At 45.9% G+C, this 22,138-nt stretch overlaps 4 protein-coding genes, 1 non-coding gene and 1 pseudogene across 6 annotated transcripts; 2 read left to right on the top strand and 4 right to left on the bottom strand.

Moving 5' to 3' along the window:
* Nucleotides 1–1,404: 1,404 nt before the first annotated feature.
* Nucleotides 1,405–5,724, top strand: LOC101775976 (annotated as a pseudogene).
* Nucleotides 5,725–5,924: 200 nt separating this feature from the next.
* On the top strand, nt 5,925–7,259 carry LOC101775563 (GATA transcription factor 17). Its single transcript, XM_004971393.3, has 2 exons — nt 5,925–6,304; nt 6,425–7,259. The coding sequence occupies exons 1-2, from the start codon at nt 6,155–6,157 to the stop codon at nt 6,881–6,883; spliced, it is 609 nt and encodes a 202-aa protein (XP_004971450.1). The 5' UTR covers nt 5,925–6,154; the 3' UTR covers nt 6,884–7,259.
* A 644-nt stretch (nt 7,260–7,903) lies between these two features.
* Nucleotides 7,904–11,847, bottom strand: LOC101773957 (protein NETWORKED 2D). The gene is made up of 2 exons (XM_022826744.1): nt 11,448–11,847; nt 7,904–10,883 (listed from the first exon to the last, which is right to left on the bottom strand). Exons 1-2 carry the CDS (start codon nt 11,539–11,541, stop codon nt 8,092–8,094), a joined length of 2,886 nt encoding a protein of 961 aa, XP_022682479.1. The 5' UTR covers nt 11,542–11,847; the 3' UTR covers nt 7,904–8,091.
* On the bottom strand, nt 11,676–16,854 carry LOC101774628 (ribulose-1,5 bisphosphate carboxylase/oxygenase large subunit N-methyltransferase, chloroplastic). 2 transcript variants are annotated; one of them, XM_004971390.3, is made up of 15 exons: nt 16,590–16,854; nt 16,337–16,446; nt 16,181–16,244; nt 15,976–16,086; nt 15,834–15,893; nt 15,345–15,452; nt 15,175–15,244; nt 14,733–14,773; nt 14,549–14,629; nt 14,400–14,435; nt 14,158–14,241; nt 13,824–13,960; nt 13,225–13,313; nt 12,956–13,104; nt 11,676–12,000 (listed from the first exon to the last, which is right to left on the bottom strand). In XM_004971390.3, exons 1-15 carry the CDS (start codon nt 16,731–16,733, stop codon nt 11,851–11,853), a joined length of 1,434 nt encoding a protein of 477 aa, XP_004971447.1. In that variant the 5' UTR covers nt 16,734–16,854; the 3' UTR covers nt 11,676–11,850. The 2 variants fall into 2 exon arrangements, with proteins under 2 accessions (XP_004971447.1, XP_004971448.1); XM_004971391.3 differs by having other exon boundaries at nt 14,549–14,616; nt 14,744–14,773.
* Nucleotides 16,846–16,919, bottom strand: TRNAR-UCG. Its single transcript has one exon. It is a non-coding gene; the product is annotated as a tRNA-Arg (tRNA).
* Nucleotides 16,920–19,822: 2,903 nt separating this feature from the next.
* Nucleotides 19,823–21,923, bottom strand: LOC101780721 (transmembrane emp24 domain-containing protein p24delta9). Its single transcript, XM_004972312.2, has 4 exons — nt 21,855–21,923; nt 21,387–21,491; nt 20,096–20,172; nt 19,823–20,003 (listed from the first exon to the last, which is right to left on the bottom strand). The coding sequence occupies exons 1-4, from the start codon at nt 21,921–21,923 to the stop codon at nt 19,859–19,861; spliced, it is 396 nt and encodes a 131-aa protein (XP_004972369.1). The 3' UTR covers nt 19,823–19,858.
* Nucleotides 21,924–22,138: the final 215 nt, after the last annotated feature.

Raw genomic sequence — 22,138 nt, 5'->3', positions numbered from 1 at the left:
ACCATCTTTTCGTTGCATTGCAGGCTTGCTTTACCACCTCACATAATCTCCTGTGGTTGTCTGATCGGTACACGTCCCAAATTGCAGGTTGTTTTGGTATTTCTAAATGGAAGTGTCTACTGCTAACAATTGCAGGTTGTTTTGGTATTTCTAAATGGAAGTGTCTACTGCTAACTCAGGTATTACTGCAGGTTGTTTTGGTATTTCTAAATGGAAGTGTCTACTGCTAACTCAGGTATTACTGTGTCCACAGTATTGGGGTAATTTGAAGGTGGAAAACACCCTGTTTTGAAGAGAAAAAGATCCCGGTGCTGCAAATACTTCTGTGACCTGAAAATTATAACCCTAGGATCCTGATCAAACGGTGCAGATAAAAAACAACTAAACTAAGCACATAGTAAACAAAAAGAGAAGAAAAAAATGCAAAAGGCAAAATTATAAACTTAAACAAATTTTTTCTATAGTCAGTCAATGAATAAATTATTTCTAAATGTGAGAAATCCCTCAGATGCAAATGTACAAATCAGATTTCAAAATTAAAAAATTGCAACTCATTTACATGATAAGATTAAACAAATTACAGGCACTAAACCACCGTAAATGCTACACTAAAGCACTGTAAATGCTAAAACACGTTACATTAGGGTCGAATCGCCACACCTGAGCAGCTCTTTGTGACCGCTCGTCTGCACACTAGGAACTGAAGACGAAATGAACCAGGGCCTGTTCGCTTCAGCTTATTCAGCCGGCTTATCAGCTACCAAACAATGTTTTCCTCTTACAACAAATCAGCCGTTTCAGCTTTTCAGCCAGCTTATAAGCTGAAGCGAACAGGTCCCAGGTCTTGCCTACCCAACCGAGATCCGAATATAATAATGGGCGTGTTCCCAAAAATTGAATACCTGGACACAGATAGCTAGATCCCACAAAAAAGTCTAGAGAAAACAACGGGGACTAACCAAGCCAGATCCAATTGATAGGAACAAAATCAAAAGACCATCCGACGACCACAAAATCGGGTGCTAGGTGCTCCTAAAACACCCCAACAAACCATCCGACGGCAATAAATCGGGTGCTAGGTGCTCCTAAAACACTTTTCCCTTCTAAATTCATAACTTTGCTATATACACCTAAGATAATTTGGGATAGAGGGAGGAGTGAATGTGAGCGTCAAGATCTTAACTAACTTTCCTCTGGCTTAATGTTCACGACGGAACTAAAAGTTAGCTTTGTGCAGTGTGCGGTTCATTGCAAGTGGAAGCGAATTCGCATCGAATTCATCCAGTTTGCATTCCATCCAGCGGCCGTTGTAGTTGGAACCCACCACAGCATGAAGCAGGTCGCTTTACCTCCCTTTACAGTTAGAGGGTCCTCCTCCCATGGATTGGCCCTGCTGGGCGCCTTTCCCCTTTTTCTGCGTTCTCACTGCCGCTCTGCTCTGCTCTGCTTTATTACCACTCTCTCATCAGTGCTGCAGCTAGTGCCTCTCACTGTCTGTCACTGCTGTTGTGGGTCTCCCTCTCTCTTCTACCTCCCGGCCCCTTCCCTTTCCTTTCCTCCTCGTCCATCGTCCTAGTGCTCAGCTCATCAGCTCACTGCACTGCAGCAGTAACAAGTAACACAACAGTTTGCTTCGCCGCTAAGAATTGCAAATTTCAATTCCATCCAACATCCATGGAGGGGGACGGCAATTTCAGTTTCTAGCAGCAGCCCGTACGTGCTCCTAGCTTCATGGCCACCAGCCGCTTCCTCTTCGTCTCCCTCCTCGTCTTCTTCACCGGTGCCGCCGTTGCGCAGATGCCTGGTGAGTTCTCTTCATCCATTTGGTTCTTTAATTTGCGCAAATTAAATGGAAATATACATATGCTGATATATATGCAGGTTTCGTGAGCATCGACTGCGGCGGGTCGGCAAACTACACGGACGAGCTGGGCCTGCAGTGGACGGGCGACGGCGGGTGGTTCCCCTTCGGCGAGACGGCCACCATCGCCGTGCCGTCGGAGAAGCGCACGCAGTACTCGACGGTGCGCTACTTCCCCTCCTCCTCCTCCGCCGCCGCCCCTAGCAGCAAGCACTGCTACACGCTGGGCGTCCGCACCCGCACCCGCTACCTTGTCCGCGCCACCTTCCTGTACGGCAACTTCGACAGCAGCAACGTGTTCCCGGAGTTCGACCTCTACCTGGGGGCCTCCCGCTGGTCCACCATCGTCATCTACGACGACGCCAAGGTGGTGACCCGTGAGGCCGTCGTGCTCGCCGCCGGCCCCTCCCTCAGCGTCTGCCTCTCCAACGCCACCACGGGGCAGGCCTTCATCTCCACGCTGGAGCTCCGCCAGCTCAACGGCTCCCTCTACTACACCGACTCCGAGGCCTTGGCCTTCCTCGGCCTCTCCGCCAGGATCAACTTCGGGGCGCCCACCGCCGACGCCGTCAGGTACCCCGACGACCCCTACGACAGGATCTGGGAGTCCGACATGGTCAGGAGGGCCAACTACCTGGTCGACGTCGCCCCCGGCACCGTCAACGTCTCCACCGACAGGCCCGTCTTCGTCGCCTCCAGCGAGAGGCCGCCGCAGAAGGTGATGCAGACGGCGGTGGTGGGCGACCTCGGCGAGCTCACCTACCGCCTCAACCTCAACGGCTTCCCCGGCGACGGATGGGCCTTCTCCTACTTCGCCGAGATCGAGGAGTTCGTGGTGCCCGAGACGCGCAAGTTCAAGCTCTTCATCCCGGGCCTGCCGGACGTGAGCAAGCCCACCGTGGACATCGGCGAGAACGCGCCGGGGAAGTACCGGCTCTACGAGCCCGGCTTCTTGAACATCTCGCTGCCCTTCGTGCTCTCCTTCGCGTTCCGCAAGACCAACGATTCGTCCAAGGGCCCCATCCTCAACGCCTTCGAGATATACAAGTACATCCGCATCGAGCTCGGCTCCCCGGATGCTCCCGTCATGGCGAGCCGGCGTCGCGGTACCCCTTGGCCGATTGGGCGATGGAAGGCGGCGATCCCTGTCTCCCTTCGCCGTGGTCGTGGGTGAAGTGCACTTCAGAAGCGCAGCCAAGAGTCATCTCCATGTAATGTAACGCCTTATTGATTTTATTCATCTCCGATATGAATATGATCGATCCCCAGTACTGACAATGCTGCCCTGCCTGTGATCAGAAATCTTTCAGGGAAGAACTTGACGGGGAATGTACCACCGGAAGTAGGGGCTCTGCCATGCTTAGCAGAGATGTAAGTTAGAACTTGCACTGCCCAGATCCCTCTTTATCCATGAAACAGGCACAGTCTCGTGTCACTTTCGTTCAAACAAAAATGATTAATCTGAAGAATTATATTTCCTTGCTGCAGCGGACTTGCTAATAACATGCTGACGGGCCCAATCCCTGACCTCAGTGGCTCCTCCAACCTATCCATCATGTGAGTCGTCGATCAGAAAACTAAACTATATACTAGCTTATTCCACTTCGCTTAACCATGACTTGACTGATTGTTTTTTAATTCCTCGCTAAAACTAAATGCAGTCATCTCGAGAACAATCAACTGACCGGAAATGTTCCTTCATACTTGGGCAGCTTGCTAAAACTGAGCGAGCTGTAAGTTGAGTCCTACCTGGTCTGGTGAAACACTATATTAATCTGTTCATGAAAATGAGAGAGCTGAACCAAGAGCCCTGCATATTTTTACTTTTCCAAAAGAAACTATTCTATTTTTTTACGCATCTTTTCGTCACCTAAATAAAGCACCAATAAAATGCAGGTACCTTCAAAACAACAAGCTGTCTGGATCCGTTCCCAGGGCTCTGCTAAGTCGAAGCATTATTTTCAAGTGCGTGTTCTTTCCTTGATACATACTATACTAGTCTATGATATATATATCTAATTAAGAGAGAAATTAAATTTTCAGCTACTCCGGGAACATGTATCTTGGAATAGCCAAGCAAGAGAAGAAGCATGTAATCATCATTATATCTGCTCTGCTTGGAGCATCCTTGTTGCTTGCAGCCGCCCTATGTTGCTACATGCTGACACGCAAAACCATCAAGAAAGACTCCTCGCCGGAAGGTTATTCCTTACATTGTTTTGTAAATTGTAATTGCATATTCAGTTCCTCGATCTTTAATTTCTGGCAGATAGATAGATTGATAATTCCTGTGCATGCAGGACCAGATGACGACGATTTTACAAGGAAAAACAAGGCCCTGCCTGCACAGAAGAATTTGCAGAACCCAAGCACGCGGTCGCGCGAGATCGCCACCGAGACGGCTCATCCCTACAGGTTATCTGAGCTGGAAGTGGCGACCAACAACTTCGCGAGCAGGATCGGTTCAGGGGGTTTCGGGATCGTGTACTACGGGAAGCTGAGTGATGGGAAGGAGATTGCAGTGAAGGTGCCGACCAACGATTCGTACCAGGGGAAGAAGCAGTTCACCAACGAGGTGTCCCTGCTGTCAAGGATACACCACAGGAACCTGGTGGCGTTTCTGGGTTATTGCCATGAAGATGGGAGAAACATTCTGGTCTACGAGTTCATGCACAACGGAACCCTGAAAGAGCATCTGCATGGTCAGCTTGCATTGCTGCCTGCCCAGTTGCATTGCTTAATCGATCATCTGATATATATGTATAATTTGCAGGGCGCGACAAGCACATTAGTTGGATCAAGCGGCTTGAGATTGCCGAGGATGCGGCGAAAGGTCAGTTTGTTATGTATGTTATCAGCAGCTGCATATATGCACTACTCCTACTAGATAGATGGATGGATTATATTATAGATGGAATGGCATGCTGTTGTTGGGACGAGCAGGGATCGAGTACCTCCACACTGGATGCACGCCGTCGATCATCCACAGGGACATCAAGACGAGCAACATCCTTCTTGACAAGCAGATGCGAGCCAAGGTGTCCGACTTCGGGCTGTCCAAATTCGCCGCCGAGGAGTCTCACGCGTCGACCAACGTGCGAGGGACGCTGGGATACCTGGATCCACAGTACTACATCTCCCAGCAGCTGACCGAGAAGAGCGACATGTACAGCTTCGGCATCATCCTTCTTGAGCTCATCTCCGGGCGTCCTCCCATCTCCACCCTCTCCTTCGGCGACCACTTCCGCAACATCGGGCCCTGGGCCAAGTTCTACTACGAGGGCGGCGACATCGAGGCCATCATCGACCCCTCCATCTCCGGCGCCGGCGGGTACCAGGACGTGCAGTCCGTCTGGAAGATCGCCGAGGCCGCCGTGCGGTGCATCGACGCGGAGCCCCGGAAGCGGCCGTGCATGCCGGAGGTGGTGAAGGAGATCCAGGACGCCATGGCGCTGGAGCGGACGTCGTCGGAGGCCGCCAGGTGCGGCCCCTTCTCCCCTGCGGCGGCGAGCGTCAGGTCCGGCGGGACCATGAGGTCGCACGACATGGTCATGGACAACCTGCTGCTCATGGACGACGAGGACGACTCCTCCTTCTCAGGCTCCGTCAGCAAGCTCAAGTACCCGGAGCTGCGCTAGTTAGATAGCTATTTTTTTTTTTGCTTGATTAATTCTATTCTATTAATTAATTGCAGTTTGACTTGGCTTTTGTATTTCGATTTCCCTGTTAATCAGTATTTTATTTTTTTATTTTTTTTAAGAAACTGTATTTTGTTTTTTTGAGAGCAGCAAAACTGCAGGCAGTTGCTGTCATATCATATGGAGTATACAAACTATAGTTTTTTTTAATTAAAAAGGAAAAAAGATTCTTCTGGTACTCGAAAGTCGAATCTCACTCGACACCTCCGGCCCAGGCCCAAAAAGCACATATATAAGATATAACTGGGCGGGCCGATTACGAGCCCAATGCGCCAAGGGCATACTCGTCAATTCACAAACATGAGCGGAAGCGGGCGTTAGGGTTCCATCCTGCTGCCGGCTGCCGCCACCCCCCAAAGCAAAGGCATTCATTATCCTCCTGCTGACCCCGACAAACCATCACCGCCCGCTAACTCGCGAGAGAGAGCTAAAACCCTTGCTCTCCCCGCCCGCCCATTTCCCTCCCCCCTCGCTGCCCCCGGCTCCCTGCTCCTTGCTCCTTGCTCGGCCTACAAGGAGGATCATCATCTTGTTCGAGGATTGGATTAGCGATCGATCCGATCGTATCGTATTCCATTCCATTCCATCTTAGTCCATGGGGTTGGAGATGGAGGTGGAGGTGGAGGTGGAGACGGATCCCAATACTTCCCCCGACGAGGCCACCGCCTCCGGCGAGCCCAAGGCCTGCGCCGACTGCCACACCACCAAGACTCCGCTCTGGCGCGGAGGACCCGAGGGACCAAAGGTGCGCTCTGCCCTGCCCTGGATCCATCACCAATCACTTTGTTCATTTGCTTCTTGTTGTTAGTATTAGGGCTTTCCATTAGATTAGGCGGCTGATCCCATCCTTTTCGTTTCTCTGCAGTCCCTCTGCAACGCCTGCGGCATCCGCTACCGCAAGAGGAGGAGACAGGCGCTCAGCCTCGACGCCGCCCAACAGCAGGATCAGCAGCCGAGTAAGAAGGCCGCCGCCGATCCGCAGCAGGATGACCAGCAGCCACAGCCGAAGAAGAAGCCCGCCGCCGATTCGCAGGAGGATCAGCAGCCGCAGCCGAAGAAGAAGCCCGCTGCCGATTCGCAGGAGGATCAGCAGCTGCAGCCGAAGAAGCCTGCCGCCGCCGCCAGCAGCACCACCACCAACAAGAAGGACAAGAAGAAGAAGAAGGATCGGCAAGTCACCGTGGAGCTTCGCGTGGTGGGGTTCGGCAAGGAGGTGATGCTCAAGCAGCGCCGTCAGATGCGCCGCAAGAAGTGCATGAGCGAGGAGGAGAGGGCCGCCGTCCTCCTCATGGCGATGTCGTCGGGCGTCATCTACGCCTCGTGATCCATGATTCCATCCATCCATTCCAAGGGGAGGAAGGGGAGGCGGCAGTGTCTTGAGTTGCAGATGGAAATATAGATCCTCCACTCCACCTGCTCTTTTTTTTTTCCTGCCTCCTTCCTCTCTTCCTCCTCCGAGGTCAGGCATCAGTAGGTAGGTAATCTCTTTGTAGTGGCCATCGAATGGATCAGTAGTGTGGGAGGCGAAGCTGAACATTCAATTGAATCAATCCTGTGATTGATCGATCTGTAATGTAATGTAATGCATCCAGTAGGAAGTAAGTATCCCGTTGATGTAATCTCCAGTCCTGACCCGACCCAGCACAGCACTTGATTGAGATGTTGCAGACGACGGATTGCTTCATCTGTGTTTACCGTTACCCATGTCTGCTCACCAGTTAGTTGCATTGCAGTTGGGCTGCTGATGTTGACCTTGCATCCATCTATGGTTTTCCTCTTCTGGAAGCTGCCACCACCAAGTGCCCCAGGCAACCCATCAGGTGCTGGCAATGTTTTCAGCAGCGTCGCTTCTAGCTACCATCGGCCTGCATAGGCTGTGGAAGGACAGGTTGCTGCTGCTGCTACCATCTCATCTTCAGCTATGATGTTTATTCGTTCTCTGTGATTCCGACTGTGGGAGAGCTGGTTGCTGGTTACTTGGTTGAGAGTATCCGTCGGTTTCCGAATCAGGTAACGGTGGAATATGAGAATCTCGTGGGTGGAGTAGTCGCCATCCACTCTGGACTCTGGGCTCTACTTCTTTGTCGTCGGCCCCCAAATAAGAAATAAGGGTGGCTGTGTTTTCACCTCCCCAAAATAGTGTAATCTGAATCATGCGACGTGCAGTTGATGTTGATTTCCCCAAAATGTAATGAACCACTTTATATTTTACTACTCCCTCCATCCCAAATTACTATTCATTTCAACTTTTCTAAATATACACACCCTTTTAGCATGCACCTAAGTATATACTTATGTATCTAGAAAAATCAAAACGAATAGCAATTCGAGACGAAGGGAGACATAAATAAATCACAGAATCTCTGCTGCTAAATTTCGCACTAGGCAGATTGTATTTTATTCCAGGTATAAGTAGATTTCACACACGACAACGCGGGCATGCACATGAATGGATCCGTTGACCTCGAACGTAGAGGAAATTACATTGGTTGGCAACTGACCACCAAAGACCAAAGATGTGGGGCATGCTTGCTACCTTGGCAACTTGGCCAGAAACTTCATCTCCGCCTGCGGCTTCTGGAGCACCGGCGTGACGCGGGCCAGCAGAGACGTCTTCTTGTTCTTGGCCGGGAAGAGGAAGGACTGCAGCGGCACCTTGGACTTGTTGGACGGGGGGCGCCCGAGGAGGTTGCCACCGCCGCCGCCATGGGCGGAGCCGGAGCCGGAGCCAGCGCCGGAGCCACCGGGGTCGGAGTCGTCGGCCCCGGCCATCTGCGCCGGCAGGCTGACGCTCCTGATGTGCAGCTTCCCCAGCGCCTGCTCCACCTCCGCCTGGAGCCCCTTGACGTGGTCCAGCCCGGCCTGTAGCTCGTCCGACACCCTGTTGTTCTCCTGCTGCATGTTGAGGACCTCCCCCTGGAACTTGGCGGCCTGGTAGGATGTGAACTGGTCTGCCTCCATGTCCAGCGCTGCCGTAATCTCCTCCTGGATGTCGCACAGTGACGTGAACCTGCACTGCAGCTCCCCTCGCAACATCGCGTTCTGCTCCGACCACACCTGCAGCTCCGTCTTCAACGCCCTCAGCTGCTTCTCCGTCGCCCCGTCCTGCTTGCCCTCCTCCTTGTTGTTCAACAGCTTCAGCTGCAGGCCCTCGTGCTTGCTCTGGAACTCCTGCACCCGCTGCAACGACGAGCTGAACTTCATCCAGAACTCGAGGTTCTCATCCAAGAGCGTGTCGATGTCCCTCCTGAACCTCTCCTCCAGAGGAGACGCATTCTCCGCCTCGGCAACGGCCGGCAGCCTCAGGTCCTCCAGGTTAATTCCCCCTTGCTGCTCAGCACCCGCTGGCTCACCGCTTTCTTGGATGGTCGAGCCCATCCTTATCAGCCTTGAGATGGAAGAAACGCTCGGTCTCCTCTGATGGACAGACGAGTAGCTCGGGGTCCTCCTGTGACCCCGGCGAGAGCAGCTACTAGAGCTCCTCTTGCATGAACCCTCGCTGCCTCCTTCCCCTGCAGAGCTCGCAATCTCTTCACGGAGTGACCGGATCTCATTCAGGCATTCCTGATTCTTTTTCTCCATTTCCACGAGCCTTCGCTTCGCGTCCTTATACTCCTCAAGGAGTGAAGTGTACTCACCTAAGAGGGCCTTCTCCTTATCTTCTAGGCTATCTGAGAGCCTCTCCTGCAGCTTCATCATGTCAGTAATGCCATCAGCTGAAGATGAACCCACCTTGCTCATCTCTTCCTGTTCATCATAACCTCCAAGGTTGTCCGAAGAAATGTGACGAAGCCGTACCAATGAACCCCTCTCACGTGAACTCTTGTCCTGTACAGCATCTAGTTGTTGTTCGCTACTTTTAGTGCTACCGGAAGAATCATCAGTGCCTGCCACAAGTACATCATCAGGATCGTCTGGCTGAACAACACCAGATGCTGGCCCAGCGTTGTCAGCATGGGGTTCAGCAATCTGAAGCCCCACCTCCTTCATGTCACAGTACTCATTTGATGATGGCTCTGTCGATTCAACTACTGGAGCTTCATGGGACGTTTGTGCAGAAACAGAACCAGTGTGGTGCTCACAAACTGGCGATAGCAACAACTCGGATATATCACTGAATCTGCTTATTGCTTCTACGAAGTTGGAACGGATTGTGCTCTCATCCTTGTGGAAGGAGCTTTCAAGAGCCTGAACTCTGGTAAGCTCCTCTTCTACTTGCCTGAGCTTCTCAGTCAGTTCACTTGATCCACTGGCCAGCACTGTATTCTCATCGTCCAAGTTCTGCAGGGAATTCTCCAGCTCACTGTTTTCCTGACAGAGTCGATCTATCTGGGAGGTTTGTGATGAAACCATAAGCTCCAAGTCAACAACTTTGTTGACAAGCTCATCAATTCTCTCCGTAACTTCTGCCATGGAGATGTTGCAGTCCCTCTCAAAGTGTTCCTTGATCTTGTCAATCACAGCCTGCATTTCTATACCACCTTGTTTGGCATGGTATGCATCCTCCATCTCTGCACCGTGGTTCTTTCGTGCGTTTTTGTCAGAAAAATCCAGAGGATCCGGTAGAGATTTGCCATGTTTGTTCATTATAGCCTTGAGCTTCTCTCTGAAAACCTTGACTCTTTCCGACTCTCCCATTGCTTGCCCTGCAGAGGCCTTACGCTGTTCTTGCAGTTTCATAATAGTGTCTTCACAGGACTTGAGTGCGGTTGCTGTCATCAAGGCTCTGGCTTCATCATCCTCAATCACCACACTTTCATCAAACTTATCTTGGAAGTGGCAAACCTGTTCCTGCATGTCGTTGATTTCCTTCTCAAGATCCCAGTACTTTGCAATGCCGCTCTCGTAGGAGCTTTTGATAAATTCTTTCTCAGTCTGCATGACAAGTATAGCTTTCTGTAGCCTGCTGATTTCTTCCCCTGCATTCTCCTTATCGATTGGAGCTGAGGTACTATTCTTTGCTCCTCCACCTGTTGATCCAGGATGTTCTCCTTTTTTCTTCTTCATCAATCCATCAACAGTTGACTTGTGGATTTTGCGTGGATCAACTGGGGTGAATGCCTTTGGGATGTTATCATCTTCCTCTTCCAGCATTGCATACTGGACCTGGTCAGGGAAGGCAGTGGCAATGGTGTGGTTTGCTTTGTGCAGCTCCCCTGACATGATATCATACCGGTCAGCCAGAGCCCTGTATGCCCGATATACTTCTTCCACCTGAGTGATCACCTCAGGTCGCCTCTTGTAGTACATCTCTGCCCTCTTTGAAAAGGAATCAGCCTCCTCCCCAAGGAGCAAGAGCATGCACTTAACCCTGTGCTCCATATCTGCAAATAAGTACCGATACTTGCTGTTATGCACATAAATATACATATAAATATACAGAGATTAAAGTTGGTACTCTGATTCTCTAGACGAATACTGATAAATTTAAAATATTTCGTATCTGGTTCTGTGGGGCAAAACAGGAGAATTTCAGGAACTGGAACTCAGGTGCACTGCATCGGGCTCATCATCTTCAAACAAGCCCTCTTAGTGTTAGGCCACTCAAATAATCAGCCAGCCCTCAAATCTGCTTATAGACTTATAACACAACAACATGCAAGGAATGAATGGCATAAATAGGAGATGCAATTTGGCTCCATGGATACAGATTTGCCCAGAAAAGTATGGATGCATACTAATTTGGCAATGTTCTCCATACCATTCTGAAATGGCAATGTTTGTAACACAAAAGCAAGAATCACACAGATGGGAAGCTGCGTATAATTTATGAATCATAGTTGAAGAATCCACCAGATCGAACTGATTCCTTAACATGAAACTTGTGTAAAAAGATTTGAACTAAGCGCATAAGTGTAACACAAAAGATGAAAACAATATATGATTACCTTGGAGGTGGTTGTCAAGCCATTTTGACTGTTTGGTGCGGATGTGGCTTGCCCACCACCATGAATACGCGTTGCTCGCCGCCCGCTGCAGCATCCTGTCTCTTCCTCCTCCTTCACCTTGTCTGAAATCCAATCTAGAGGCATTAATCTTTTCTTGACATGATAATTACCATGCAAGAGAAGAGAGGCTGGAGACAAATGGAGCAAGAAAGGAGGAGCGGGAGGTCATTGTGAGGCTGATAGCCAATTCCTTTCATTGCAGATACGCAACAGCAGCTAAAAATAGCAAAGATGGTGAGAGGTTAAAGGAAAGGGGAACACAACAGAACAGAGGCACAAGGAAGCTCATACACGAGTTCCCTTCCTGCACCTGTCAAAGAGGCATTGCCCTGTGGATGAAGCACTATGAAGTGCTTAAAGTCTCACAATAGGTCGCAACCCATGCACGAGCACTTCGCAAAACACGGAGCTCGCCAACGAGTAGATCTTTGGCCATCTCTTTTCTGAAGGGATGCACGCTCCTAGATTCAGGGTCACTAGCAATTCCAAGGTGCTGAAAAGAAAACAAAAACCAGAACCAGATTACTAAGTGGGTCCACATGCATACCACCTCACACTGTTACAAACTCATCTTAATTCAAGTAGAAGATTTAACCATATGTGTTATATCTAGACATTAAATATGCAAGCAATAGCAAATGCCTAGAACCACCCTCAGTGATATGTTTAGGTCAAGCAACACTATCTGCATGTACAAGTCACTTCAAACATTTAAGTAAAGAGACCAAACTACAAACATAACGCAACAATTGGGCCACTTGGGCCCCTACTAACAACGAAGTGGTGTGTTTCAAAATACTCAATGATTAACTACATGTGAATCTGAAACAATTATGTGAGATTAAAATGGTTCAATTGTGGCTTTGAACAAGTTAGATTTTCATAAGAGCAGTCCCATTTTATTTTTCATGATGACCTCATGAGACCTTTAAATTACTATGTTATACTTGGAAATACATGCTAAGTTGTGTATTTGGCAAAAATCTACCGACTGCATTCCTTTTTTTTCAAACACGCAAGAGAGCTGCGTATCATTGCATTAATAGAAAAAAAAGGTCCAACTGCATTCCTGCATGTCCTTGCAATGTGTTACAGGTGGATAGTGGAACCTTATGTGCAGCAGACACCAGTTGCTATTTTTGGATAAATATTGCGAGCATCCCCATACATGTCATGCAAAAAAGGCCCTGACAAAATGCAAAAGCTGCAACATCATTCTGAATTCTTCAGTTATCTTTGGGTGTTGGAAAACATTTCTCTATAACTACATGTAACGGCCTAACCTGCTCTCTCAAAACTACCCTTGCTTATAGCTCACTTGGTGCTAGTTGGTTCGTTAGATAGTTGCAGGAAAATGCCTAGCTCAGTAGCTTTACTTGTTTAAATACTAGACTGAATGATCAATGTAATCCTCTTCCAAACACCTCAATCACTATATGTATCCTCACCTCAATAGCTGTAAAATAGCCCTGAATCTCTTCGTCCAGGTGCAGGAGCAACATGCGGTGAGCATGGATTTCTCTCTCTCTATTTTCCAGAGGACGTCTGGCAAGTCGACCATCATCTCTAGCAGCCTCTGTGGACATTTCTTCTAGTTCTGAAGAGGTTACTATCATGTCATTGTCTCATTGAGTAGTAATTAGGAACTCTGAAGGGAAATTGTTAGAAAGAAGAAACTAAAGTGAATCGAGTATAAGTTATGGCAACGGAATAGCACCTTCAAGTGATGTGGCATAGAAAACCCGGAAAAATGCACGCAAGATCTGGGGAACTCCCACCCCTTTGCCTCCACAGAATTTGACCTCCCTGTTTCCATTCTTCGTATTATAAACACAGCAAGCACAATGTTCTTCGTATTTTAAAATAGTTATAGATATTCAAAATATTGTGTTCCAGAGCGAATCAGTTTTGAAATAGTTAGAAAAAAAATGCTGGCACAGATTCTCCAGGAGACATATCTAAGGTGGTAAGTTTTAAAAGTTCAGTCAACCTTAAACTCTTGTCTCTTTCTTCCACGAGAAGGTGAAAATGTAGCTGAGGATCATCATGCATTTCATTCACTAGTACAGGAACTTAAGTCAATTTTGTAAAACTAGTTAGGTTGCTTATTGTAGAATATGGTACAAGCACTAGATTAAACTTCTATCATTTTTGTGCTATCAGAAAGGTATAACCCTGTAGCCAGTTCTTAGATTACTTTTACATAAATAATTAAACAATTTTTGGTATTACCTTTATTAAATGTTGCTAATAGAATTGAGCAGATAATTTAAGGACAAAACCCAATCAGTTGTGGATAAATACCCAACCGCATACTTTATAACAAAAGAAGCTTTAGTATAGTTGCAACTGAACATGTCTTCAGATTTCGGACCATGATGATGCCTTAACCATGTGGCAAGCTTCTCCCTAGAAAACGAGTCTTGGTCTTCCATATCTACCCAAGTTTGTGCCTGCATGTCTGAAGAATCAATATGCATTGACAAACACATGATTTATTGGTCAATGAGAAAATAAGACATTTATTTAAAACATAGGGAGTTGTTCTTCAATGTAGGGTCCATTTGTCACTGAAGCCAGTTTCAGATACACAAGTTTCTCTACTTTTTTATAAACACAAATTTAAAATAAGCCTTCTCAGAAGATTCACCTGGTCATATATATTCCTGGAAAGTGTGAATCCAAAGTTAAGTGCTAGTACAGCATTAGAGTATTTTCCATATCTTATCATAACCTGCAAATATGATAAACGATTCAAAGTTCTCAGAACCTAAACACCCGATCAAACAAGATGGTTGCCTCCATTCCCAGAGACATTCTGCGCACAGATCCATCACCTGAATTGGCAACTAAATAGGGAAAAAGAAAATGTAACAAGGAAAGAAGAATTACCTGTTCACCGACAGCATAGTTCCTGTCAGCAATGACCTGTATGTAACAGAACAATAATAATTTATAATGTTATAACCATATCCCAGAATGTAAAAAAGCCTTCATAATCACAAACACACACAATTAGCTGATGAACCAAATGTGAGTACCTCAGAAACATCTTTCTGCTCGTCGTATAGTAATATAGAATTAGAACGACCATCATGGTTAAGAAAATCTGCAAATGGAATCTATATGATATTTTCAGGTTGGTGAAATGTGTAGATGAACAATGCATGCAATCCATTCAACCTACAAATACAATACTGTAGTAAATGAGAAAAAAAATTATACCAGTGACACACCTCTGGAAGTCCGCCAAGCTCGAGATGAAACTGCATGTGGCATGAAAAATCACATTTTCAATCACAGAGTGTACCCACTTTCAAAAATGAGGTAAAGCACTCCTACTGTATAAAGCACATAAGAAAAGGACCAAGTTATACACAAGAAGAAGATCCAGACACAAGTACCCGTCGTGCGGGGGAGAATGAACATAAGAGAAAGGAGTTATTTTAACTATACAATCAGAATGGTTATCTCACCATTCTGACTTCTGACACAGATAACCAATTATGTATGTTTCAGTGCAGTGAGAAACTAGCGCCTAGTATTGAACATGTTCAGATGCCAAAACAACATCTATTAATATAATGCTGAATGATTAAGGAATAGAATCAAAGTGCATGCAGTAAGCAACAAAAAGAAAAGAATCAGGTGACATCTGATGACATACCCAATGCACAAGCATGCATAAAATCCTCCAATTTTACTTCTCCAAACAAATGCGGGAAACATTCAAGGACCTTGCATATAGAAAAGTCAAACATTCAAGAACCTTGTGTGTGTGTTGAGAGAGAGAGAGAGAGAGAGAGAGAGAGGGAGAGAGGGAGAGAGAGTATGAACTGGCTTCACTGCTGAAAATTCCTTCTTAACCAGTTCCCTTTGTTCAATGGCTTCATTATAAACTGCGCTGTTTCGGACCATATGAAGCTCATTCAGATCCCAGAACATCTGGAACAAACAAGAAACACAAATAGTATATGTAACGATAAAACTGTCACTATATTGTCCCAAAACCTAACAAGGATCTGAACCGTAAGTATTAGGAAGTATATGTGTATAATAGGAAGTATATGTGTATAATAGGAAGTATTTATTCTTTCCATGTACACTTTATGTATTCAAGTTAGCCTCTAATAGTGTTACAAAAAAGTCAGCAGGACCTATAGTTTTACAAATCAACAAGAAAACATAGAGTAAAATTAGTCCGAGCACACTTATGTTACAATGTCAATAGTTACACAGTGCAACCTAGAATATCATTTTTCTCCCTCAAAATGTAGTAAAACCTTTACAATAGCAGTGCGCAGAATTTGTAAAGCATACACATACCATGTTATGCATCTGATCCTTGCATGGAAGAGATTTGATATATGGCTCCCATCCTGATGCCTAGAAGGATAAAGGAGCATAAGATGGTACGTTTTCCTTTGCAATTTCCATTTATGTAAAAAAAATAATGCATCGGAAATACATGTCCCAGGTGTTGCTCCAGTATGAGGAGCACAGCAATCTTTGCTGTATCTCCAACAAGGTTATCGAGTAGCATACAAACTTCTTGGGGAAGTTTATCTTGAGTAAGTTGCTGCATAGTGTGAGGAAAAAAAAAGAGTTATTCAAAAAAGAGGTTCTAGCATAGGAAGATATCCTTAGGATAGTGGAACTGTTAAGGAACTTACAACACCATAAGGTACTTCCAATATACAGTCCCCCTCTTGTATGGGCTCTAATGCAAATAACGACCTGAAAAGAGGAGGTCGGACTCAAATACCAAGGCTAGGTAATGAGCAGGAGAAGAATAGAAGAAAAGGGCAAGTTGTAGAGGAAGGCCTGACCTTCCAAAGGTCGAAGTAGCGACATCTAGTACCGATGAAATCTGAGTACCTGCCTTCCTCTGCAGCCAATGTAGGAAGGCAGTGCAGCTGTCGTCCTTGAGGCTGGTGGCCTGTGAAAATCCAATTACTCAGTAGGTGTGCCTGTCTAGTGCATACACACTGCAATGCAGTCTGAAAAAAAAAACTGAATCGCATCGCGGGTGGAATGGGGGGCATTCGTAGAAACCCTAGCTAGCTCGACAGCTCAGTTCACCTGGGGCTTGGAGGCGGCAGAGCGGGCAAGGAGGCGACGGCCGCCACCGAGGCGAGACGCGACGCCGCGCACCAATCGAGCTCGCGCCGGCGCCGCCATCAATTGAGTGGAGGAGAGCGAGCGCGTACGGAGCCAAAATGGCATCGCATGGCATCGGCCGGAGTGCTTGCTAGCGGGGAAATTTCGATCAAAGCAGAGCGAGCGCGTCAGAAGAAAAGAAATGAACCGCAAACAAAATAAAACAAAACAAAAAAATCGACCACAGTGGGAGTCGAACCCACGACCTTCTGATCCGAAGTCAGACGCGCTAATCCACTGCGCTATGCGGTCTCTGTATTAGGACAGCAGTTATTGAACACTAATATTTTTGTGCATTGAATTGTCGCTTCGCGCAGATGTTTGAGCTTATGACCTTTGCATTCTTCGTGCAGCTTATTATGTGCTAACCTTAACTAAGAGAGTGTTTGGATACAGCTCTTATAAATTTTAGTACCCGTTGCATCGGATGTTTGGATACTAATTAGGAGTATTAAACATAGATTATTTACAAAACCCATTACACAAATGGAGTCTAATTCGCGAGACGAATCTATTGAGTCTAATTAGTCCATGATTTGACAATATGCTGTTACAGTAAACATGTGCTGATCATGGATTAATTAGGCTCAATAGATTCGTCTCCCGAATTAGTACAGGGTTCTTCAATTAGTTTTATAATTAGCTCATGTTTAGTCCTTCCAATTAGCATCCAAACTTCTGATGTGACACTCCTAAAAGTTTAGCACCTCGTATCCAAACACCCCCTAAGAAGATAGAGGTATGGTGTATTGTATGCCGACAGTGGGAGTGGGGTCTGAATGGGCACTTCTTGTTGGAATAAGAAAAGAAAACCTATGATAACATAGAGGTTCACACAAATCCTAGTGGTTTAGATTTATTCTAGTTCCTCGTGAATCTCTTAAAGGTTTTAGAGTTAAATCCGGATCGTCCACTACGGATTATGAATTTGAAATCTAACGAAGTCTATGCAACTCTAGAATGAATCAAGCGTTACCACAATTCTAGATCTCTAAAAGTCTCCGTCCAATCTCTTGTTTTGACGTTTTGTTGATAGCCTCGTCGCTCAGAGGTATTTTACGATACATAATACTACATTTTACTACTATTAGAAAAGGACTCGTATGTAAGGATCCAACGGTATACTATTAAAATCTTAAGTTGTAGTATAGGTAGTATGCATGAGTAGTACGGGTAGTATAGGGGTGTGATTGGAAATATGTAAAAATAATATTGTTGAAATATATCGAATCTTTCTTAATTATCCTTATCTTCTTTCCATTTACTCCTCGTCTCCTCATTTCCAATCGCTCGCACACGCACTGGGGCGGCGGCGGGGGGCGACGGTGGCCTCGTCCACGCAAGCGCGAGATCCATCCGAGCCGCCGGAGACTTCGCGCCCCGTCTTCATCCCGCATCGGCGCCGGCGCCGGCGACGACTCCCCGCATCAGCATTAGCAACGGCCACGAATTTGGGTTCCAACTTGGTTGTGACAACAAAAATTGCAGGATTGCTCTGTAAATTTGGGTGCACAAAAGCAGTTGTCATTGGAAAGGTTCAAGTCTTCAAACATCTCTTACTCAATGCAGTTATTTGATAAAGCATCATCATAGTTTACTGATGTATGGTACTTCACTTTTAGTTTGTTTTGTATTTGGGTTAAATGTTAATCTTAAGTTCATCAAACCTGCTACCTACAACAGGGCTCTTTTGGTGAAATTCTGAAAGCAAATTGGCGAGGAACACCTATTGCTGACAAGCGCATTCTTCTATCCCTATCTCATGACAGGCTGGTGATGTAAGTAAACTATCAGAATAACTGTTAACCTCCCTGAGTACTCCAACCGATTTGATTACATGAATTTAATATGAATTGTGTCAAACTAATTTTGGTTGAATATGTAACTGTAGGTGTTCTAGTTGTAGGACACATGTTTGTGTATGTGTTTTTATCTAATATTTTCTTATAAAACATTTGCTTAATCTGCAGTCAAGATTTTAAGCATGAAGTCAACTAATAAAGCTGAGACATCCAAATATTGTCCAGTTCCTTGGAGCAGTTACAGAAATCAAGCCTCTAATGCTAGTTACTGAGTTTCTACGAGAAGTTTGTATTTTGTGTCGCAGTTCAACTATCATTTTGTGTGTACTATTCGGAACCTGTTCATGAGTAAGATAAATGCATTTTCAGAGCGACCTTCATCAATATCTGACATTGATGAATGTACAAAATTAGGTGCCTCGAGAAAGCTCCACTGAGACGGTGAAATTTTCTTGCTGTTTTACTTCGATGCTATTTCTGTTAAAGAAAACAGAAACCTTGTTTGTACTGCAGCATTACCTCTTTTTCTTTAGGTTTTGCTCTGCTTCAGCTAAAATTATGAAAAATCTTGAGAGCTATTAGACCATAGTTCTGCAGCATATAGGTGGATGTGGCCATGTGGGGTTCTATACATCAGAAAGTTTCCTGCTATTTTCTGTTTCAAGATCTTTAATTTGTTGATGAGAATTGCTTCGCTGCCTTTGGAAAGCGATTCCTCGTGCATTTTCTGTAAGTGTCAAAACAAGTTACTGTGAACTTTATAAAGAGAAATATTGTTGGATTACAAAGTTTTGCTGTATGATCTGAGTTTATACCATGTAGAAGCTGGTTCTTTGATCCAGTTTCTTGGATGATCTGGTCATCTTACGGCACTGCAGTCTCAAACTTTCTTGCAACCTTAGCATATCATAGCTGTCAGGTCATGAACGACAAACCAATTTGATGCAGTTTTGGACGAGACTCCCGTTGCTATAGATGCCGCTGCTGGAAGGCGCCTCGCTGAGCAAGGCTCCCGTTGGCCGTTGCTACTTGCTAGCCTGTTAGCCATGCTGCATACTATAAGCAGCCATCACATGTGCCGTCAATTCATTAGGTCCAGGGCGGGTGCATTTAACTGTAACGATGGCAAAATTACGACGATCACAGCAATTATCTGGCATGGCAAAGAACGGAAATGGTGCCCCCCAAAATTACAACATGAATTATAGACAGGAACGCATTTGAGTTTTTCTTACAACTTTTTTTTTTGAATTTCGACTGAAGACTAAAGCACAGTGAAGCACATTTCTCAAGTACGGCAAACATCGTTTCTTACATGGGTTCACGCTCTGTAACATAGGTTAACCTTTTCCGCTCTAGTGTTGTGTGCTATCGTGAATAATTGGGGAACTACAGGAGCTTATTTCTCTCCAATAAAGTCTTCAGGTGCCACAGCTGCAAGCCCGCCACTGATAAGCAGATGCCGAGCGAGAGGAACCCGAGCCAAGCCATCCTCGAGTTTGTTCGCCTGTTCAGGTCCTGCATTTCCTCCTCCCTAGACACATGACATGGCCACAATGTGATATAGGAAATGCTTTGCCAACGTTAGTTTCAATGTTGCCAGTCATAGTCGATACTACGTACTACCTTTCACGGAGATAAAACATTTCTTCATGTATATTTTTGATGGTTTCCTCTAGCTTCTTCAGCTCTAATTCCATCATCTGCAGCATACAAGCAACAACACATGCATAAACAGAGGTACTAGCTATAAGAAACAACATGCAAAAAGCACTGTATGCACCATTCTCACAAAACAAGACAAATATGTCAATTCCAAGAAATGATTATGAGATCCTATAAGTAGTGTTGGCACAGCTAACAGCGAACCTGAGGAGCAAAGACTAGATGACACACAATTATTAGCAAGATCAGTAAGTGTTCAATTCCTAGGTAGCACTAACAGTTTAATCCGCAGACCCAATAATATGTTAACGAGGTGAAAATACAATAAGCTACCCAGAGTCCCCAAAACACCTGGCTTTTGAGAGACTAAGTCAAAGTCAGAAACCATAAGTCTTCTTTTCTCCCATTCTTAAGTTAAAAAATATGCTTATGATAAGCATTAGCAGGTTTCGCCTCTGTTCAATCAGAATATGATTCTAAATGGCAAAACACAGTTGCAAGGATGTGACACTCATAACCAAGTCATGCATAACTAAAACAAGAAAGAGAAAACACCAAATCAGATATTAAAACATACAGATGTCAATTGTGTACTTATTGTTCATCCAGGCACAGTCAGACCTCCATTTGTAAACCATTTGCATAACTTTTATGAAAACATAAGTAACCTGTAGGCTACTAAGGTTATGCCCTTTCCATATCCAGATTTTAAAAAAATCCAACTGCACAACCGCACCATGCTTGAACCCAACACCAGGGTTAGAAAAGATTAACTACCACTTGAAAAAAATGCTGCTCAACAAAAAGTGGCAACTCTACAAAGATCCAAGTAGTGAAATGACAAAATATGTGTTCATACCTAGATTAAACCTAGTGTTGTTTTCTACACCAGTATACCAACAATTGAAGTACTCAAGCCAGTAGAATCTAGCAGCCCACTTACAAACACACCAAAATCACAACCAAGCTGAACGGTGCAAACCATACTCTCAAACATCAACATGACACAGAATTGATCAACAAACTATCAGCATGCGAATTAGTAAATTACTCCTGTCCCACAACTTAATCCACACCCAGGCACCCAAATTTACAGAGCAATCCTGCAATTTATGTTGTCACAACCAAGTTGGAACCCATGATCTATTTGATTAATTCGACAAACTGAATCACTAACCAACACTACAGCCTGACCAGATTGGTAGCGATTTGAGCAAAACGAAGGTAAGAATCTGGAGGGCGAAATACTCACATCGACCTTGCCCTTCTTGGCAACGCTGGGCCAATCCTTGGCCGAGACGCTGCTCCTCCAGTCAAACTCGAAGCCAATGGTGACCGGCGGCTTGTGGTCGGGCGCCTAGAAGCCAAGGAGGAGCAGCGCGGATGGGCGCGGCCACATGGAGGCGGGGGATCCGGGGCGCCGCGCGGCCATTGCCGGACATGGAAAAGGAGGAGGAGGAGGCGGCAGCGGCGGCGGCGTCCTGGAGAAGCCGGAGGCGGCGGACTAGAAAGGGAGGAAGAGCCGCCGCCGGCGGCGTGCGAGCGGTCGAACGCTGAGAGACGGTGCGCGGGAAAATGGAGCGCGGAAAACCCCCCCCCCGAATAACATATGTTATATGACGTTATGCTAATTACAAATTTATCCATATCAAAAAAATAGTGTATACTCTATACTACCACCTGGTAGTGTTCGTAAAAGAGCTCGCTTCTGTACTACCACCTGGTAGCGTTTGTAAAAGAGCTCATTCAAATATGGATCATTCGAGTACTCAATCCTAACAATGGACATGGGCAACAACCGGTGTACGTGGATGATTGGATGGTGAGTGACCACAACTAATAAACTTTTTCACATGAATGCTCCTTTGGCATAAAAAATAGACACACTGCTGCACTAAGTAGATCGAGTGGAAAACATAAAATGAACATAAAAGGCCTTGGTCCACTTCTAATCCATTTGTTTCTTGACTAATTTACCACACTTGTGGGTTAGAATTCATTACC

This window comes from Setaria italica, chromosome V (assembly GCF_000263155.2).
Source record: "Setaria italica strain Yugu1 chromosome V, Setaria_italica_v2.0, whole genome shotgun sequence".
Taxonomy (NCBI): Eukaryota; Viridiplantae; Streptophyta; class Magnoliopsida; order Poales; family Poaceae; genus Setaria; species Setaria italica.
Note: the sequence above shows the minus strand (reverse complement) of the source record. Positions and strands in the feature narration are given on the sequence as shown.

Bases quoted from the DNA above. Each gene is read 5' to 3' on its own strand.
- LOC101774628 (XM_004971390.3), bottom strand. From the start codon at position 16,733: ATGCCATTTTGGCTCCGTACGCGCTCGCTCTCCTCCACTCAATTGATG. The intron at 13,961-14,157 runs GTGAATCTTCTG...TCAGACATGCAG, and splicing joins CCAGGAATATATATGACCAG to GCACAAACTTGGGTAGATAT. The intron at 13,314-13,823 runs GTATGCGGTTGG...GAATGGAAACAG, and splicing joins AAAGCTTCTTTTGTTATAAA to GGAGGTCAAATTCTGTGGAG.
- LOC101775563 (XM_004971393.3), top strand. From the start codon at position 6,155: ATGGGGTTGGAGATGGAGGTGGAGGTGGAGGTGGAGACGGATCCCAAT. The intron at 6,305-6,424 runs GTGCGCTCTGCC...GTTTCTCTGCAG, and splicing joins GAGGACCCGAGGGACCAAAG to TCCCTCTGCAACGCCTGCGG.
- LOC101773957 (XM_022826744.1), bottom strand. From the start codon at position 11,541: ATGCTGCAGCGGGCGGCGAGCAACGCGTATTCATGGTGGTGGGCAAGC. The intron at 10,884-11,447 runs GTAATCATATAT...ACTTATTTGCAG, and splicing joins GCTTGACAACCACCTCCAAG to ATATGGAGCACAGGGTTAAG.
- LOC101780721 (XM_004972312.2), bottom strand. From the start codon at position 21,923: ATGTCCATTGTTAGGATTGAGTACTCGAATGATCCATATTTGAATGAG. The intron at 21,492-21,854 runs GTGGTAGTACAG...CTTGGCTTCTAG, and splicing joins TCTTTTACAAACGCTACCAG to GCGCCCGACCACAAGCCGCC. The intron at 20,173-21,386 runs GTGAGTATTTCG...TGTATGCTGCAG, and splicing joins CCAAGAAGGGCAAGGTCGAT to ATGATGGAATTAGAGCTGAA.